Genomic DNA, 19,533 nt, shown 5'->3' with positions numbered 1-19,533 from the left:
GCATTTAAATGCCCCCAGTATCCCTGGCACTAGTTTTCAGGGGCTTTGGGGCTCTGTGGCACAGTGTAAGCTTCAGAGCATCCAGGGAAGTTTCCACCCTCTGCCAGGCTCTGCGGGCCCTTGTACAGAGGGGTGGGGGTGCGGGGTTCTGTGTGTGATTCCAGGCCCTTTCCTTTCTCGGAGGTAGGATGTGCCCTGGCTCCTAGGGAGGGCCACCTGACTAATAAAGACTGTGAACCTTGATGGAGAGCATGCCCCTGGCTCCCCACCCTCACCGCCATCTGAGGGCAGCAGACAACCTCAGCAGAAGAGAGTGGGGGGGGCGGGGGGGGGGAAGCAGGGAGGGGGGTATGGAGGCGTTCAGAGCAAGGAGGGTTCCAGAGAAGAGTGTGTCTGTTCCTATAGTTATGCTCTTGGCATAGAATACCCTGAATGTGAAAGCAAGATCTTAAAAATCTCATGTCTGGAAACCCCCCTTAGATCCTGAGTCCCCTCCCACTGACATCTTCCTCCTGATGTCACACGTGGAGACCCCCTCGCGGTGACGCATTCCAGCCCCCTCGCTGTGACACAGCGCCTCCCCCATCACAACGACGCTCACTGGCACAGAGGCCCCCGCACCAAAACACACCACACACCTTTATTTGAGCGGTTCTCACCCAGAGTGCACCTCTCTGCAGGGGCATCCAGTCTTTGCACCTCCCAGGCCCCTTCGTGCCCAGGAAGCCTGGCCTGGGGCCTGCCAGGCCTACCCCTGGCTCCTGGGCTCCAGTCTCTAGGGGAGGGAGGCGAGGCAGGTACCAGGGAGGAGAGCCATCAGCCATCACCATGTGAACAGGGCTCTGGGACATTCGTGGAGCTTGATTCTGAGTCTGGTGGCCCTGATTCTCCAGGTCTGCAGCACCTGGCAGAGAACACGCTTCATGAGCCCTGGGGTTAGACAGAGCTGGGCTCTACCTGCCCTGCTGAAGAAGTGAGACAGGGCAGAGGGACACAACGCCCCTCTTTTCTTCCCAGGCCTCCCACCCCAAGGGCCCAATGCCCAGCACTTAGCTCTGCCCCTGCAGCTCTGGGATCCATGTCCGGAGCCTCAGAACCACCTGGGAGGGAAGGTGGGACACAGGTTGTTGTCCCCTCTTTGCTGACAAGGAAACAGGCCCAAGGGAATGCCCTGAACTAGACCCCTGTCCTATGCGCACATTGCCCGGGACTGCAGATTTGTCCCCAGAGCTGAATGCCACCTTCCCCTGTCCCCGCCCCACCCCCACCCCCTGCTCTGGCCTCTGCCCCCAGAGGCCGCGGGTCCAGCCATTTACCGTTCTCCTCATCACAGCCTCCTGTCGCTCTTCAGTGTGTGGCTGATGCTGGAAGAGATGCCACAGTCAGAGTGGGGGAGGGGCGAGTCTGCAGGGGACCCGAGTTGGGGATAGTGGGACGAGAGGGGCTCAAGGCTACAGGCCCTCACCCCAGGTAATCAATCAGTCTGGGTGGCAGACTCTACTACCTCCGTTCCCAACATTGGGCTGTCCTCCCATTTGGAAAATCCTTCCACTAGCCAGATCTCTTCGTCTTTACTAACCCTCTGTCTCGCCTTGATTTCCAGCACCCAGCCTCATCTAGTCGGGCAGGAGAAGAGGTGGTTTCTATTAAAGGACGGTCCCTGGAGAAGGACGTTCCTCGTACCTTTCCCTTTGATCTCCAGCCGGCAGTCCACGGATGCCTCCCCTAACACATTGACAGCCTTGCAGGTGTAGACCCCAGAATCAAAGGGGCTGGGCTTCCGGATCTCCAGGGTGCAGATGCCTTGCTCAGAGAGGGCACGGTATTTGGGGTCACCCTGGATGTTCATCTTGTTTTTCATCCAGATGATCTTGGGCTAAGGGAACATGGTCAGAAGAGAGCTGAGGAGATTGTGGGCTGGGATGGGCTTTGAAGGAGCTGTCTGGGAAGATTCCCCAGCCCCACTGCCCCCACCCACCCAGGGCACAGGGGGGCTTCACCCCTTACCTTGGGCGATGCTCGGACACTGCAGAAGAGCTGAGTGCTATAGCCAGGAGTGGAGGTGTGGTCAGCCAGGGGCTGGGTAAATGAGGGGGCTTCTGAGAAGTCTCGCTCCACAAACCCTTTAGGTTTGGCAACAATATCTGGGTTCAGGAGAGAAAGGGGTGCAAATTTAAGGTTACAAAAGTAGACCTGTTAGAACTGAATTCATCCATTTTCCTAAAATAATCACTATAGCTTACGCTTAGGTGTCTTATTTAATCTACTTAGCATCCTTCTGCAAGAGTGAGTTTGTTATTACTATTTGACAGACGGGAAACTAAGGCCCTTCATGGATGAGTGACTTGCCCAATATCACTTAGTGAGTTTGGGGCTTAAAGGGTAGACAATCACATCATGACCATGGTTCTCTGGGCAGAGAGCTGGTGGTCTGGAGGAGGATCTTAGCATCAACGAGGGCAGGAGACAAGCCATTTCATTGCTGCTGTGGGATGAAGGAGCTCCGTGGCAGGACCCCAGGCTCCTGGGATCTTCGGGAAGCCAGGCATGGCCAATATGTGGGAACTTAGAGACAGAAGATCTCAAAGAAGCAGAGGAATGTCAGGACCGTGCCTGGGTGGGTCAGAGAGAGGACAGAGAGGGCAACGGGCGGGAAAACTAGATAGATGAGTTGCTCTTGGCCAAGGCTGGGGACTTGCAACCCAGAGATCCGCATTTCATTTCTGTTTGTCTTTGGAGACCTGACTGGTTTTCCTTTTTTAAACAAAAATGTCTTCCTCGTTCTGTGCAGCACAGGCTGGTGTTAAAAATTTGCGTGTGCCTTCCCAAGCCTACACAGACTCCGTGCTGGGGCGGCGGGGGGGGGGGGGGGCGTTGCTGGAGATCACAGGGTGACAGGGAGCAAGGGCTTGGCATTTCATATTTGACGCAAGCATGTCACGTGGCTGTGTGGAGACAGTAAATACCCGTATCTCTCCTGTCCATCTGTGTGCTGTTATATGAGGGTCAGGAGGCTTGTGTTTGAGCCAACTCACCGGACTCTACCTACCCACGCACGCTGCCTCTCAGAGTAGTGCCCCTGGGACACCGCGCATGAGCCCCCGGGATCGCTACCATGCTGGCAGCCACCAGCGACTTCGGAATAAGCGCACAGCCTCCCAAGGGGCGCATCTCCTTTGCACGGGTTTGCTCTGATGTGTTTGTTAAAATCAATCAACCACATCCATTTCTTTACAGTCCCTCGTGTGAACGCGTGAGCGTGTGCGTAGCTGTGGAGTGGGCGTGGGGAGGGCAGCAGATGCTCTGGCGAGCAGCACCCACCAGGAGCCCACAGGGAGGGGTGCTGATGCCCCAGGACAGGCCGAGCCTGGCTGGGCGGGGGGTTGGAGGGAAGGAGGGCCCCAGGACCAGACCCACCTGCCTTCTGGATGCGGGCTAGCTCCTTGGTGGTCGCGGCCGAGGCACTGAGCCCACACTGGTTCTCCGAGAAGACCCGAAAGGAGTAGGTGTTTCCCACGATGAGGTCAGAGATGGTGCACGTGGTCGGGTGGTAGCGCTCCAGGACCGTGAACCATTGCTGCGGGGACCCCGGCCCAGTCATCCTCTCCTCTGACCCTTGCCCTTGCCCTCCTGGCTCACCCTGCGGCCCCTTCCTCAGAGGGGCTCATTCCAGGCCTTATCCCGAGGGAGCTGAACCATCCAGCTTTGGGAGACGGGGTCCCTGGAGACTCAGATGACCTCGCTAGGGTCCTCAGAGAATTCTAGATTCTTACGGCTCAAAGTGTGGCCTGAGGACCTGCAAACTCAGAATCACCTGGGAACTTCTGGGAAGTGCAGGATCTCAGCCCCAGCCCCAGACCTAACGAGTTAAGACTGGCATTTTAGCAAGATTCCCAGGTGATTCATAGGCACATTACATTTCCAGAAGCACTGCTCTAGACCTTGAAGGGCCGCAGAGAGCCCCCCTTGCAGTCTTCAGGAGGCAGCTGAGGCCCAGAGAGGAAAGGGATCTTGCTAAAAAGCCACATGAGGATCAGGTTAGTGGTAGTTAGACTAGAGCGTGCTCCCTGGACTCTTAGAGGGCCGGGCTTTCCTGGCCACCTTGGCCCCTTCCCCCCGCCGCACGCTGCTCCAGCGGGCCTCACCCCTGTCTTTTTGTCTGCCTTCTGCACTGTGTAGCCCAGGAGCTCTGTGTTGCCTGTGTCCTGGGGCGGTGTCCACTCAAGAGCAGCGTTGCAGCCCCAGACGTCCAGTAGCCGGATGCTGCTGGGGGGTCCAGGTTTCTCTGCAGGGCCAGAGTGTGAGGGGGGTGAGGAGGAAGGCTGGGCTTGCTGCAAAATCCCCACACCCAAGATCTGGCTCCCGTCACACACTCCCTGGCCTAATCCCGTCAGCGGTCAGCTCTGGGGTAGGAGGTGGGGTCTCTGGGTCCCCAGCAAGGCAGCCCCGCCTCCCCTGGCCCCGTACCAATCACCAGGATGTCGATGGCTGCCTTGGCCTCCAAGCCTTCCAGACGCACAGTGAGCTCATAGCAGCCTGAGTCGGAGCGCAGGGCCGAGCGGATGAAGAGGATGGAGTCCTGGTCCCCGGTGCGCACGTTCACCCGCTGGCTGTCCAGGGCGTGGCCATTATGGGTCCAAGAGGCCTGAGGCTTGGGACTCCCCTGCGAAGGAGGAGCTCTCAGGGTAGGTGCAGGAGATGCCAGCACCCCCATACCCACTCAATTCCGGGGATCTCTGGAGCTGTGCTCAGGGGAGCTGGCCCCAACAGCCCTTCCAGGAGAGACGCAGGTGCTGCTCACAGCCTCCTTCTCCAGGTGTCCAGCCAACCCTGGGACCACCCATCCCGACCACAGGCTGGAGAATCACAGCTGAGTCATGTGTACAACAGAGGGAGGGTGAAGCTCTCTTGGTGGGTCTCATGAGGGCCGACCCTCATGAGGATCCTGACATTTCCAGGGTTCCTGCGGCGCACCTCAAGTAGGGGCCCTGATTTCCATCCAGGCTGTTATCGAGGGCAGGGGCCATACCTACCTGGAAGGGGATTTGCAGGTTGACTGGCTCTCCCACCTGGCGGATGTAGGTCTGACGAAGGTGGCGGGGGACTCGGATCTTGGGGGCCTCTGCATCAAAGGGAGAGGCTAGGCTTAGCACAGCATGGCGTTGCTGATTGGAGGCTACTGTGGTAGCCGTAGGAAACAACCGGTGAGGGTTGCTGGCTGGGCAGGAGGGCTCCTAGTTGTGCTCTGGGGCTGCCCGCTTGTGGGAAAGGCTAGTGGAGATCCAGGGGCCCAAATCCCTCAAGGGCCTTGGGGAGTTGAGAGCTGGGAGGTTCCAGGAGGGCAGGGCCTCCATGGTGTGAACTGGTAAGCATCCCGGGCACTCCCTGGGCGCCCTGACCCTGCCAGGCTGGGATTTACCCTGCAGCCCAGGCACGCCAGGGCTCCAGATGGGTCCTGGCGGGCTCCTTGGCTCCCCCTAGTGGGGAGCAGGTGCTGCACCTGTCGGCCTGCATTCCCAGGAAAGGTGGCCATGCCTTCTTCCTCCTCATCCAGCACCCTCCATTCCGCAGCAGCCCAGAGAAGCCCCTGTGAGACCCATTTGCCCATTTCTCTGTCGGAGGCCATATGGGAGGTTTAGGATCTTTCCCTTCTTAAATGAGGGCAGAGCAGCTATACCCCTTCTTTCTGTCACCCCTCCCACTACCTTTCAGTCTCACAGTTGGGAAGTCCTTCCTGAAATCTCACTTCAGTCCCATGCTACCAGGGGGGGTGGGGAGCCAGCTTCCTGACCATCACCTAATCAGGTGCGGCCACCAAAGCTGCTGTGCATTCTAAGGGAGGCTGCCGCAGCCCCTGCCATCCCCCCGCTCCCCGCCCCGGGCGGGGGCAGGAGTGGTGGAGCTGAGGCTCCTCGGCAGCAAACAGGGGGCAGCAATTGGTCGGTGGCACACAGGCCGGAGGGAAGGAGATGGTGAGAAGGAACACTGTGTCTCCGAGGATTAGCTGTGCAGGCCCTTGGCTCTGGGAGCATAAGGAGTGGAACGATCTAGGGGCAGCTGCAGGGGGCCAGGAATGTTTGGCAGCTCCAGGTGGCTAAGAAGGGACAGCTGAGCAGCTGAGGATTCTGGACAAGGTCCCCACCCTGCCCTGCCCATGAGGAGGGCCTGGCTGGTCCCTGTTTGTTCGTGGCCTCCTCCCCCTTTTCTCTCCAGGAAATCCCCTTCTCTCCTGCCAGAGGAATTGTAATGGAGTCGTGGGTGCAGAGTCTGGCTGGCTCCTTCAATGTTGGGCCTTGGAGTAGAGAGCCTTGGCCTCTGTACCCTCTCAGAGTCTGACCTCCTGGGGCAGGTCCAGGACCTTCCCAACCAGGAGGGCTTCCTGGCGCCTCCAGGCTAGAGTCGACATGTCCATACTGTGGCTGCCAGGTGGGGTCATGTCTGCCCCAGACTCAAAGGATGGGAGGGTCCCAGAGAAGACTCCCGGACTCCCAGACGCTTGGTGGCACAGGAATGGTCCTGTATGGGAGGCAGGTTCTGGGATTGCTGCTAATAGGCTGAGTGACTGCGAGGGAGTCCTGGGGCCCCTGGGGACCTGCTTGGCTTCGATGGACCAGCTGTCATAGCCCTTGATTCTAATCTCCCTAGCCCCGTGGTTCCCACATCTCTTGGGCCTTGCAGTTGAGAAGTATTTCCTTGAATCCAAACTTGACCTCTCCTGTGGCTCTGAAGCCCACTCTTTTTGGAGGCCTCCTGTGGGTGCAGGGGAATAAGAAGGAAGGTAGAGAAAGCCTCAGGCCACCTGCTGGCCTGTGTCTCTCTTCACCCCAGGCCCTGGGCTGTCCCCAGAGACCTCAGATCAGATCAAATGACTCACTGCCATTAACAGACTGAAACCCGATCGGCTCTGGCAAGGGAGCAAGGGTAGGCTTGAGGCTAATGCACCCTGCAAATAGAAGTCTTACAAAGGGACAGCAGCTGGCCTCCAAGGTCCCCAGCATACCGCTGCCCTCTGGGGATGGACAAAACTTCACAGGCCTGCAGGCTCTCGTCTGTTTCTCCCACTAGGGACGTGGTGGGATAAGAGGCAAGCAAAGACTTCTTTCTGTTCAAAAACCTTTGGGAGGATCTGGAACCCAGGCCATGTGACACGAGCAGAAAATGGGCAGAAAATGAACTTCCCTGGCCGCTGGAGGGATTCAGATTAGATAGGAGGAAGAACAAAATGGCTTTTAGCATTGGGACGCTGAGGCAGGTGACCTGGGGAGCTTGAGCTTTCATTTCTGGGAGTCAGGGACACCCTCCCCCAATGCTTGGGGGCTGGGCCACTCAGGGAAATGGCCTCTTTGACCTCCAGAGGCTTGCTGCTGAGGAACCTGGAACTTTCTTAAGGCAAGATGGTGATAGCATGTGGCTTGTGCATGTGAGGGTGGGATGGGGGAAGATGATTGTCTTGTTTCCTCTGCCCATCAGCCTCAAGTTTCCCTACCTATCACATAAGGGGCCTGGGAAGGGCTGGGAGCAGGAGATAAAAGGATGGGCTTTACCGATGATCTTCTGGATGTGGACAGGCTGTTGTAGCACAGCTGGTGGGCCAGCCCCCGCAGAGCTCACTGCAGCCACACGCAGGAAGAACTTGTCCTCCAGAGCCAGGTTCCGCATGGTCAGCTGGGTCACCATCAGGGGCCGGGCGTTCACGGGCACCCACTCCGAGCCTGGGGAAATGGACAGCATGCAAGGCCCCGGCTTCACGGCCATGGGCATCCTTCTCAGTGGGGCTTTCCTCCTCCCTGGGGATCTGGGGCAATGGACCTCCCACCCCGGGCCTTATTTTCCCCTTGCCCTCCTTCCCCAACTTCTTGTCAAATGGCATCAAAGACACCCGGTGTTAGAGCCCTGAAATGGTGGTCAGAGAAGGTATCACTAAAGCCCGGAGAGGGCTGGACACATCTGCCAAGTCATGCAGCAAGGTAAGGACAAAGGCAGAGGCCAGGCTGAACTTGGCCACCATGGAGGTGAACAGGACAGAGGCAACAGGAATTGGGCCATTGCCCTGGTCCCCTGTTTCTCTTCACTGTCTCCTATTCTTAAGTGCCCCTGCTCCCAGCTTCTCTGTCCCCCCTCCTGCTTGCCCTCGCCAAGCAGGCTCCTCTGAGACTCAGCATCTCCTTCACTTCCTATCAGACAAGCACCCCAGCGGCCCCGACCCCTCTCTCCCCGTTACTCAGAGGCTCCCTGGAGCTGGAGGATGGGGTGGGGGGGTGTCTCCTGAGGTTATTTGGACATCCCCCTGCCTCAGAGGTCCATGGGGTGAGCAAGAAGTGTTAGGTGAGTGGGTCGAGGGGACCACTTGCACTTTCTTCTTCTGTATCTCCCCCGAGACTGGCCCAGCTGCAGGGTCTGGGGGCTTGTTGCTGCGACTCCCAAGCCCACCTCCCCTGGGGGTACGCAGGGCTTAGCCCAGAGCTCACCTCCTTCTCTGCAGAGCTCCAGCACATAGCCCTGGAGCCCCAGCCTCCCTAGCCTCTCCGGTGGCTCCCAGCTCACGGTCACCGAGCTGTCGCTCACATCCTCCAAGGCCAGCTGCAGTGGGGCACTGGGCACATCTGGGGGAGAAGTAGGGGGAGATGAAGAGGTCTGTGGTGGAGAACTCTCCCCCGCCCGCACTCCCTGCCCCACCTCTTGTCACCTTCACTTGCAGGGGCAGGTTTAGTGGCTGCGGGGGCCGCAGGGGCTGTGGGGGCAGGCTCCTGTGGCGTGGGAGCCCGCTCTTCCCCGGTGGACGCCAATGCTGCCACTTCTCCAGAGGGCTCGGTGGTGGGCGCCTTGGCCGGCTCAGAGGCGGTCTCCTCCGGACCACAGGCGGGGGCCTCCGAGGCGGCTTTCCCTGTCATTGCGGGGCTGGCTGGGGGTGGTCAGGCCGGAGTGTGCAGGGGTCAGCAGGAGAGGGTCTGGGCCTCCAGGGTGCCTGGGACACCTAGGTCCAGGCTTATATAGTCAGGGGCTGCCCCACCCCCAGCCAAAGGATGATTCCCAGCTGTGGGGTCAGGTCAGGCAGGGGACTGGGGGGCAGGGAGATGCCTGGGCCAGGAATAGCTCAGGGGGAAGAACTGCAGGGTCCCTTGAGGAGCGCACTACCTCGTCCGTCACTCCGGCTGGATCTCAGCAGCCAGGGAGTTGGTGCCCGGAGGGGAGGAGGGCACAGACGGGTGAGATGGGGCATTGCCGAGAGCTGGTGCCAGGAGTCAGGCCAACGGGAACAAGAGCTTCCATCTGGAGCAGGAACCCAGATCACGCTTTGTGTTCGGCCTCTGCGGGGCCACTTGTACCCAGGGCTTCTCAGCCAGGTGCTGGGACCCAGACTGCCTGAAACAGCCTTCCCTGGGGAGCACTCCCAGCTTTGCTTCTCGGATCCCACACTCCCCTTGGCCTCACGCTCCCTGGGCATTCTCACATGTGCTGTGTGGGGCTGAAGGTTCCAGAGAGGAAGGGGATTGGGATGCCCAAGGTGGGGCTGGTGGGAGGAAGGTCTTCCAGCAATGGGGCCCCAGGAAGGGGGCCTAAGGTCCCTGGTTACTGCTTTTGCTGGAGAGGACCCAGCCTCCCCAGTCCCTGCGACAATCCCCCAGCCCTTGGCAGTGAGATAAAGTCATGAGGCAGAGCTGGAAGAGACCCCAGAGGAGGACGGCACTCTGAAACTTCTAGACTCTTTGAAGCAGGGAGGGTTACGAGGCAGGTACAACCAAACGTCTAGTCACGGATTCATTCACCCAATAAAACGTTCAGACTGGCAATCATTTAACAAGCCTGAAAATACCACGAGTCAGGGAGGAGGGGAGGCCACGGGGACAGTCATTGCCGGTGGGAGTGGCGGTCGAAGACATCCCTTTGGAAAAAGGGAGACGGCATCTGGTAAAAAGGGAAAATGGGCATGTCTGCGACCCAGCAGTGACAGCCCTAGACACTGTCACACGTGCCCAGGAGACATGCATGCCAATTCGCACAGCAGTATTATTTGTAATAGCCCAAACCTGGGGAAGGCCCCTGTCCCTCCACAGCTCACTGCGGAGCACGTGTGCACCTATAATCCAAAATACGGGACGGGACGAGCCAACTGCAGCCGCGGGGGCGACCTAACAGATCTAACAGTTTCATGGTGAACAAAGGGAGGAAGGCTCAAGAACAGTGGGATCCCACTCATGTTAAATTCAAAGGCAGACAATCCCACGCTCTCTTCTTCCAGGGGCTTCTGTAGGTGGTGAGACCCCAGGGGGAGGCAGGGGGAAGTCAGGAGCGGTGCCTCCAGGTGGAGGGACAGGGTGTCTGTGCTGGTGGGGTCTCGGGGGGCACTACTGAGGTTTCATTTCCCTTCCGGTGTGGGGTGGGGGGGTTATACAGGTTTTCATGAGTTAGTAATTCTTTAAATGAAACAAATCCATTCTATGCACTCTTTAGCATGTATGCTATATCCCAACATTTAAAAATAAATACACAGGAGTGTGGCTGCCTTTCACTGCTCGTTGTCCTCGTTGTAGCGGAGGGCCTGGGGAGCCTCAGGGTCCGGCCCTGCCTGGGTGCCCGCGCCCTCTGCCAGGTGACTCAGTGTCCTGCCAGGCAGGAGGCGGGCCCCGGAGACCCGATCCCCATCCCTGGCCTCTGACTCCGCAGCTATAAGTGAATGTGACTAACTCTGCAGGACCCTGAGTCAGCCCTGCGGAGCTTGTCCCAGGCTGGGGGAAGGGTGGCTCCAGGGAGGAGGAGGGCGGTTGGCTGCCCTGGAGGGCTCACAGCCCTGGGGGGTTTGGAAGACGCTTGTGTTGTGGGGTGGGCAAGGGGCGGCGACTGGGGAATTCCTGGCCCCACTGGCCCGTGATGAAATGCCAGGTACCCTCCCGAGGCCCTGGCCAAGCTCTCACTTTCCTTGCCTTGAGCAGGGCTGTGACCTTGGGATCAGTTGCATCTGCTCAGCTCCAGCTGGTTCAGATTTCAGGGTGGCCAATAAGTACTTCCTTCCCTACACCTCAAACCAGTGTCACAAACCAAGGCACGGATAATCGGAACATGAGGGAATCCACACACAAATTCTCTTTGATTTTGGAGTGTGCCTCTGGACTCCAGATACAAGGCATGCCTGGGGCCCTGGGAGTTCCACAGAAACCTGACGAGAGCATTTCTACCTCATAAAGGCTGCAACGCCAGCGGGTCTTCTGACCCAACTCCCCTGTATTCCCATCCCACCTGCCTGCCACCACATGTCCGCGGCCACAGCCTGAGCAGAGCAGCCTTGTCTCTGCTTGGGTTGAGGGCCGAGTGTGTCCCAAGAGGAGAGACAAGGGAGACAGAGGGCTGAGCGGCAGCCTTAGGACATCTGACAAATTTCCGCCCAGCAATGGAAGGGGCTTTTTAAGGTCATGAGCCACCTACCCGTCTCTGGGAGTCTCAGAGGCTGGACAGCCATGTCTCAAGCACCCTGCAGAAACTCCAGGCCTGGGCCAGAGGGAGGGTGCAGGAGGACGTCGGGGTCTCTTTCTAGCCCTGAATGGCCAGGGTCAGGGTTCTCTAACCTGGCCCTGGGTTGGCTCCCTACCCCCTCCCAGGGGCTCAGAGGAGATGAAGGTTTGGAATGTAGCTTCCTTCCTAGTACCTGCCAACCTGCAGGAAACAGAAAAGTCTTCTTTCAACAAGGAACTATGTCAAGAGGTCTGGACTACTTTATTATCTGGAAGGCCATCAGCCCTCCTGAGTTAAGTCCACAGCGGATGGATCTTAGGAGGCCGGCCTCCTTTTGGGACTCCCCGGGGCCCAGCAGAGGCCAGGGTAGCCTCACCTCTGCACCTTCTACAAGCTCCAAGCCCCCGAGCCTGAAAGAGGAATCCAGAAGACACGACCAAGGGGAGCCCAAAGAGACCGAAGCAAGTGCCAACACACATGAAGCTCTGGCGCTTTATTGAGCAGCAGCTGCAGAATTAGGGAAGGGAAGTGGGAGGGGAGACCTGATCATGTTCCTGAGTGCAGCTTTCAAGCTGGGCTTGCAGAAGGGGTAATTAGTGTGGCTCTGCTTCGTGAGAGATGTGTTGCTTGCACGGGCCAAATGGTGCCCTTCAGCAAGGAGGCCTGGGGGTAAGGGAGTCCAAGAAATCTCCCTGTGTGGGGCTGGGGCCATTGAGCATTTTCACAAATCAGCAGCGGTGTGCTAACCCCGGGGCTTCCACCGTGCTGGCCCCCAGGACTTAGCTGCCCACGGCCCTACCTCTACCTGCTGGTCCACTGGAGCTGAGCTCAGACGGCTCCCCTGTGGCCCTCCGCGTGGGGTCCAAGGGAGGGAGACTGAGGCTCAGGCGGGGACTCAGCAAGGTGGGCGATGAGGCTCCGGGCCAGCAGGGATGCCCCTCGCCCCACCGTGTGCAGGACAGGGGCTAAGCCGCACCGAGCGCCTCCTTGATGGCAGTGGTGAAAGGGAAGCGCACACCCCCGCTGCAGAAGGCACCCTGGAAGTCATCCAAGTCCAGAGCCCACACCATGGCGCCGGCCAGCTGCTTGTTTTTCAGGTACTGCACCTGGCAGGGAAGAGCCGGGGGGGGCAGAACTGGGTTCCCGGGCTGGAGTGTGCACGGGGCGGACGTGCTGCCTGGGCCCCTGCCTAGGGAAGGGAACAGCGGGCACCCAAGACCTGAACCACTCCGCCCCGACGACCCAGCACCGCCCTCAGTGCAGGGGACCTGAATCTGGCTGCCTGGAGCCGGGCTCCCTCTCCCTCTTCATCCTGGGGCGTGGCCTTGAGAACCTACCTTGTTTTTGACGCTCTCCTTGTCGTCGTACCCCACCCACTGGTTGCCCTTGGTGGCATAGGGGACCTGCTGGCCAGTGAGTCTATGGACCATGGCGAAGTGGAGGAAGTCACAGATCTGAGCAGAGAACAGGGCCGGGTGGCATGGCGAGCTGGGTGAGATGGTGCAGGTCACCAGGGAGATGCCCCTCCCCACATCTATTTCAGCCCCTTGCTTCATCCCGCTCAGGATATCTGCCCCCAGCCCCCAGCCCCCAGACTGCAGTCCTCATGCTGATGTATGTAAACCAGATGCAAACATCCCAGGGTTCTGGGGGTGCTGTAGCCTGAGGGCATGAAGGGGACTCTGGTTTGCTTCCGGCATCTTAAACAGGGATGTGGGAAATGATGGGTTGACGTAAGGACTGGCCCAAGGCGATACAAAGTAGCAGGGGCAGGGTCCAAAAAGAACCCGCCTTTGGGCCATTGCTCTTCTCTGGGCTGGCAGGAAAACCTCAACTAGGGCCAGAGGGGTGTCTGGGAGCTTGGTGGGGCAGACCCGGTGTGCCCGAAGGAGACTTAGTAGCGGGAGGCCTGACCTCCCCCCTTCCTCCTCCTCAGGTTTTTATTCCCAAAAGAGGAAATGGGGGGTGGGAGGCTCACCTTCCTCAGGGCCTCTGGGTGTGTGGGGATCTTACCTTCTCCCTAGCTCATACCTCATAGTAGGCCAGGACCCCTTCCTCCTTGGTGAACCGGCCTGGTAATCCGGGCCCTGAGATCGGGGCTCCCACACCGGTCTTGGAGGAGGCCAGAGTGAAGCTCCTCCCAAAGGCAGGGATGCCCATCACCAGTTTATCAGCTGGGGCTCCCAGCCTCAACATATAGCTCACGGCATAGTCCTGGGGGGGGGGGGGGGGGGGGAGGGGAGGAGCTGTTAGCAGTGCTGGGGTGCAGGATGGGCAAGACTCTACTCCCACTGCCGCCTTGACAGGTGGAGTTCCAGGCGCACCCGGCATCTGGGACACGCTTCCTCCTGGGAGCTGATAATCGCAATCTAAAATGCATTTTGTAGTTGCATTCTCCAAAGAATGGTCTTAGGTAAAGGAAGGGATTATGACTGTTGGCAACCAATCCGGTGATCAGCTCAGGTTACACGCAAGTGCAAGGCTGGTCTAGACCAGACTCCTGCCTCCTCCCTTCTGCAGGCATGGAGCACTCACAGACTTTGGGCTTCAGTTTTCTCATCTGTGGTGTGGGTCCCATAAGCCCTCCCTTGCAGGATTCCCCAGGGGCACAGCGTTGGTGTGTGAGCACTGGCAGGTGGCAGGTCTCTGGGGCCCCCTGCCTCGCCAGCCACCCTCCTTCCAGGCACTCACGGCGTTGTTGAATCTGTCAGAACTCGCATCCTCCTGGCCTCGGAACAGGGGGCTGTGATGTCCTGTGGTCTGACGCCAGGCTCCGTGAAAGTCATAGCTCATGAGGCTGATGAAGTCCAGGTGTCTGGGAAAGAGAGGTCAGAGGGCGAGGCAGGAAATTAGAAAGGTTCTTGGCCTCGCATCCATCACCCCAGCACAGTGGGAGCAGGGCAGGCAGGCAACCCTGAGGCAGGCCCCGTAGAGCCCTGTGATCCACTGTCCAAGCTGCCTGGCCACTTGCCCTCTGCCGCACCCAGGAGTGGGCTCAGAGCCCTACAGGTGCATTTAAGGCAAGAATGGAGTTCTTTTATTATGTCCCCAGCACACGATCGGGAGCTGGCCTCTGTCTTGCCTTCCACCCTCCACGCCTGCCACCTGCCACGTTCATCTTAGTGAAAGCAGATTAAAGAGTAGCATCAACAGACAGCCTGGTGGGCAAAGAGCTGGGCCAAAGGATGGCCCTGAACCTGTGATCCACTGGAGTGGGGAGGAAGGTTTACACACACATACACACACATAACCCGGGTGAGAGGGACCACATGTGGATTGCATGAATATGAGCTTTGGATATTTGGGGCAAATGGTTGAGAGTGACCTAGTTCCCACCTCCTAAATGATCAATTTAAACAGAGTCTATGCCTCCCTGAGATCATAAAGAAGATTCTGAAAAGTCATAGTGAAGAGCCTTTGTTCTTTACTCCTGTGTTTCCTAAGATCCATGTCTTCAGATTCCACTGACATCAGCCCGCGGGGCTGTGAACTTCTCATCCTCACGTGCAGAAGGGGGCAGGGTGAGGAGGAGGGGTGGACAGGGCTGGGGTCCCCTGTGTGTGTGAAGACACCTCGAGGCATCTAGCAATGCAAAGTGTTACTGCTACTGAGCTGTGTCTGCGGTGACTAGTGCTCTGGTGAAGACACCCCGCAGTGGCCGGCCGGTTTGTGTATCGTCTCCTACCTCCTTTTCCACAAATGCATTCATAGAAACTCTCTCAACTGCTTAGCACAATACCCCGCGTGAAAACGGAAGGACAGGGATTACGGTGCCCCTTTTGACAGATGGGGAGACTGAGGCATGGAGAGCAGAAGTGACTTGCTCAAGGCCACACATCAAGTTTTTGGAAGAACGGGGACTAGAAATCCAGTCTTCTGACTCCACGCGGAGCGCTGGGGCCGGGCAGGGCTGGGGACTCACTGGGATATCTGGGCAATGTCGTAGCCACTGTCGATGGTCACCTTCCCTGCGGACACTGCTGCGCTGAGAAGCAGTTGCTGTCTTCTTCCCTCCTGGGCTTCCCTCGCAAACTCAGCCTTCATTTTCTGGTTGGGAGAGAGGCAGGTGAGTGACAGGGGCCCGCACAACCCCAGGGGCTGTGTGCGAGGGAGCCTTGTGAGAGAGGCCGAGGTCTCCGAGCATGTATTGACCTTCCCCATCTGCTGGGACCCCAGCCTGACTGCGCTTCAGGGCGAATGCTAGAGTGGCCCATTGGTGGTCCCACCTGGGGCTCACCCACCCTTCTCCTAAAACACTGTTTGGACCCATCCCATCCCCACACCCCACACACACCCATCAACGCTCCATTGCTCCCTGTCCGAGAGGGACCATGAGGACAGACAGTGGTCCTCGTTGGCCCACAGATTGGGTTGGAAGAAGTTTGTTTTTCAGTCTGTGTTTTGTTCATGCCAGTACATGAGACTACAAAAATTGAAGTGGTCTTTAAATTTACATTTAGTGGTCTTTAAAATTAAAATGATATGGGTACTGTGGACAATTTGTTTGGATAATCACTCTGCCCCTGGGGCCCTGGAGATACTTGGGCTGCCCTCATCAGATGTGGCCAAGTGTCCCCAAGGCAGTGCATGCTGGGGAGTGGCAGCATCGATTTGGGAGCTAACAGTGGGTAATGATGCTCCCCCACTACGTGGGCGTTCTGCTTAGTGACCTTCTGCTTCTGAGGACCCCACCGCACCTCCCACCGTGGTCACAAGATGTCTTCCTTGTTGTGTCAGATCTCAGGGCACAAGCCAGTTTGTCTTTCCCCAGTCCAGGTCCCCGGACCCTGTGGCCAGGCGGCCTCAGACCCCTCTCAGCCTGCCCTCAGGGGGCCGCCCCCTGGTGCCAGCGCACCTTGCCCCCGCTCTCCCCAACCGGCCAGCACCTTGACCAGCCTGGTGAAGTAGCGCTTGTCTCTCCGGTCGGGGTAGAGCCAGGCCAAGTCGAGCCCGTCGAAGCCGTGGGTTCGCAGAAACGGTAGCACCGACTTGATGAAAGTCCTGCTACTCCGGGTCTTGGAGGCTATTTTGGAAAATCTAGGGCCCCAGTCACCCCAGTGGAGTGCTCAGCACTGACATGCTGGTGGCCTCGGGCATCTCCAGGGGTTTCTGAGGCCTGGGATGCGGGGGCCTGAACCCCCGAGCTCTGGAAGGGCATGGCTGGGACGGGACCCACCTCCAGGCATCTCAGACAGGCTCTGGAGCGGCCAGTCCAGGTTCCAGGCCCCGCTCTAACACCTACTAGCCAAGCCGCCTTGGAAAGGTCATCACCTACATCTCAGTTTCCTTGTCAGTGAAGTGGGGATAATGGCCGTGTCTCACGGTGCTGTGGTGGGGATCCCCTGTGATTGTGGCTCGACGGGGACCTGAAGCTGAGCCATCACTCAGTAAGCGGGAGCTGTTAGGGCCATGTCTTGCCCCCCTTTTCAGCCCTGCTCCAACCCTACCCGCTCCAGGGAGTCCCTCCAGGCTCTCTACACTCCTCCCCAGTTTTCGATTCCTTCCATCTCTCTCCTTCCAGCCCTAGGGGCAGTATCTCCCAGAAGTCGTGTGGTTTCAGGTCTGAGAGGCAGTAGATGGAACACCGGCCGGGGGTCAGAAGATCCACTGACAACGTACTGTGTGACTCTTGGCAAGGCCCTCTCCCTCTCTGGGCTCTGGTTTCTTCGCTGTACACGGAGTGGGCCCCCAACAACCGTTTAGTCCCCCGTGCCTAACCTGTCTGCAGCCCCTGTGGCCCTCTACAGTGGGTAAGGGAGACCTATGCCTCCCCCCTCACTCCATCATCCTCTGGGGAGTGCGTCCCTACCTGTGAGAACCAAAGTTCCATCCTCCAACAGAGAGGAGGGTCTTCAGGTTGGGGTTCCTGTGGGGCACAGAGAGGCAGGAGGGCCGGGGTGGAGTGAAGCTGTTGTAACATGGGCCGGCCCCATGTGTGGGAGGCTACTGCAGGGTGCCAGCATTGGGTGGGAGGTGCTTCCAACCCTGAAATTCAGGGTTCTGGGAGGCATAGACTTTGCGGCAGTTACTCTGAGGTATGCTGCCCATTTTTGTTTCTCCTGAGTGGGGAAGCCAGGAAATGGCAAAATAGGGTCATGAGTATTTTCCACGGTCCCTGGAGAGGCACCCCCAGTGGGGGAGAGGACTCCCCTTCCCCAGGGGAGCTCAGCCGGCCTTGTTCTACAGCCTGCCTCTGTCACCACCAGGCATGGCCTAGCATGTACCCTCATCATCTGCTCCCACCAAAGCCCAGGCCCTCCACTTCCCCAGCCAGGGTCCCCAGGGGCCGTCCCGCAGCCTCCCGAGCAGAGGCGCCCTGCCCTGGGACCAGCCAGTCTAGCCCTCCATCTGCCTCCTGTCCTGGCAGCCTGGGGCCCAACCTGTTCTTGAGCATGTTCAGTGTGTTATAGAGGGTGACATCATTCCACTCCCAGGTGTCTATCTCGTTGTTGCTTATGTTGGCGAAGCTGTAGATGACGTGGGTGCAGAGGAAGGGGTCGATGGCATCTGGGTAGCAGCTCCCAAAACTGTCCCGGTACTGGGACCAGCTGGTGTAGTAGCAGACCAGTTTGTACGCAGAATCTGGAGAAGAAGTCTGGGGTGGTGCCTGAACCAGGACAGAGCCAAGGGGCCTCTGGCTGAGCCCTGCACTGAGCACCGATGGAGTACTGGGGGCCGGGGCCCAGATGTGAGCCAAGTTAGCATTCTCAACACAAGGGGCTGGCTCAGTTCTCTCTGCCTCTGATGACAATAAGGCCTATTCTGAAAAGGCTTTGAACAGATTAAATGCAGTAGATGAATATCCTGCAGACTAAGGACAGGGCACTGTGTGTGGTGAGCATGGGGGCTGGTGAATAAAGGTAAAATGGGACTCGGTGCAAGTAAAGAAGGCTTCCTGGAGGCAGTGGCTAGGAAGGAGAGGAGGGACCGAGCCCAAAACAGCCAGTGTCAGAAGACCCTGGCCTTCAGAGTGGAGCCTTGTGGAACCTGCAGGGGGTCGTCGATCTGGGAGGCTCTGTTTCTTCTCTGCCTTCCTGCAGGAGTGTCCCTAACTTGTAACCCACCCAGAGGGGCAGTCCCCAGCCCCCCTCAGCCCGTCCCCCAAGCTGGGGCACGATCATAGTGGACCAGAAAGTCCTTCCCCTCCTCATTCCAAGTCCTCCTCCTGCAGAGTGAGCCTTTTCCAGTTACAGAGGAAGAACAGTGGGCATCACCCGCCCATGCTGCCCCTGGGCCCAGCTGCGGTGCCCACCAGACCACAAGTCCGGGCCTTCAGCAGACCAGAACCTTTGAAGGGTTTTTATTTTGAATAATTTCAAATACACAGAAAAATAGAGGATAGTATAATAAACATCCATATGCAAATCGCCTTGGTTTGACATATGTTAATATTTCTGAGCCATGTGAATCACAGAAGAAACTGGAAAGTGCTCGCCTCTGCCAAGATCTCCTCCACGTCACCCTTAGCACACCCCCGTCTCCCGTGACTTGAAAGAGGGGTTACTTACAGTTCTGGAGCAGCACCAGGACCACGAAGCCTGAAGGGAAATCCGGAGTCAGACCCCATGCGAGGTTATCCCCCCACCCAGGGAATCAAGGGGTTAACACCAGTTGTCCTGCCCCTGTTTCCCCTCCCCCCCACCCCCTTCCCCCAGCAGGTAGGAGGCCAGCCCCTTGGTGCAGTGGCTTCCTGGGCCATCTGGGCCTCTCAGCCTGAAAACCCACAACCAAGCCAGCCTTGACCAGCCCGGACACCTGTCTGAGCCACCCTCAGCTCCATCCTCGCTGCAGCAGAGCAGGCCGGGCTGTGGCCGCGTCCTGTGCCCTCAGCTCTGTCTAGCCGCTTAGACAGGGCCTCTTCCCTGGGCTTCACGCTTCCTTTTTATATCCCCTTCTACTCCCACGAGCCCCCAAACATCCCATTTATGGGAACTGAGCTGTGTCAAGGAAGGAATTACCAGCAGGGAAGGGGCCAGGGAGGAGCACTGTGGGCCACCAGAGGAAGATTGAGAAAGCTTGGAGAGTTTTGAAAATTTGGGCCAGGTCTCTGGGAGGCAACTGCCACCCACGGGGGTGACTATCTGG

The 19,533-nt window shown here is 58.4% G+C and overlaps 2 protein-coding genes across 2 annotated transcripts; both read right to left on the bottom strand.

The window, feature by feature from the left end:
- Positions 1–1,327: 1,327 nt before the first annotated feature.
- Positions 1,328–9,201, bottom strand: MYBPH (myosin binding protein H). Its single transcript, XM_021686572.1, has 11 exons — positions 9,136–9,201; positions 8,687–8,902; positions 8,469–8,603; positions 7,545–7,712; positions 5,034–5,122; positions 4,468–4,663; positions 4,146–4,285; positions 3,418–3,577; positions 2,008–2,144; positions 1,684–1,876; positions 1,328–1,404 (listed from the first exon to the last, which is right to left on the bottom strand). Exons 2-11 carry the CDS (start codon positions 8,889–8,891, stop codon positions 1,328–1,330), a joined length of 1,500 nt encoding a protein of 499 aa, XP_021542247.1. The 5' UTR covers positions 8,892–8,902; positions 9,136–9,201.
- Positions 9,202–12,341: 3,140 nt separating this feature from the next.
- Positions 12,342–19,237, bottom strand: CHI3L1 (chitinase 3 like 1). Its single transcript, XM_021686587.1, has 10 exons — positions 19,204–19,237; positions 18,957–18,986; positions 17,829–18,030; positions 17,258–17,314; positions 16,335–16,485; positions 15,371–15,495; positions 14,140–14,263; positions 13,480–13,662; positions 12,786–12,902; positions 12,342–12,554 (listed from the first exon to the last, which is right to left on the bottom strand). Exons 1-10 carry the CDS (start codon positions 19,226–19,228, stop codon positions 12,414–12,416), a joined length of 1,155 nt encoding a protein of 384 aa, XP_021542262.1. The 5' UTR covers positions 19,229–19,237; the 3' UTR covers positions 12,342–12,413.
- Between the last annotated feature and the right edge of the window lie 296 nt (positions 19,238–19,533).

This window comes from Neomonachus schauinslandi, chromosome 6, assembly GCF_002201575.2.
Source record: "Neomonachus schauinslandi chromosome 6, ASM220157v2, whole genome shotgun sequence".
Lineage (NCBI taxonomy): Eukaryota > Metazoa > Chordata > Mammalia > Carnivora > Phocidae > Neomonachus > Neomonachus schauinslandi.
The sequence above is the reverse complement of the archived record's forward strand: the minus strand, read 5'-3'. Positions and strand labels throughout refer to the sequence as shown.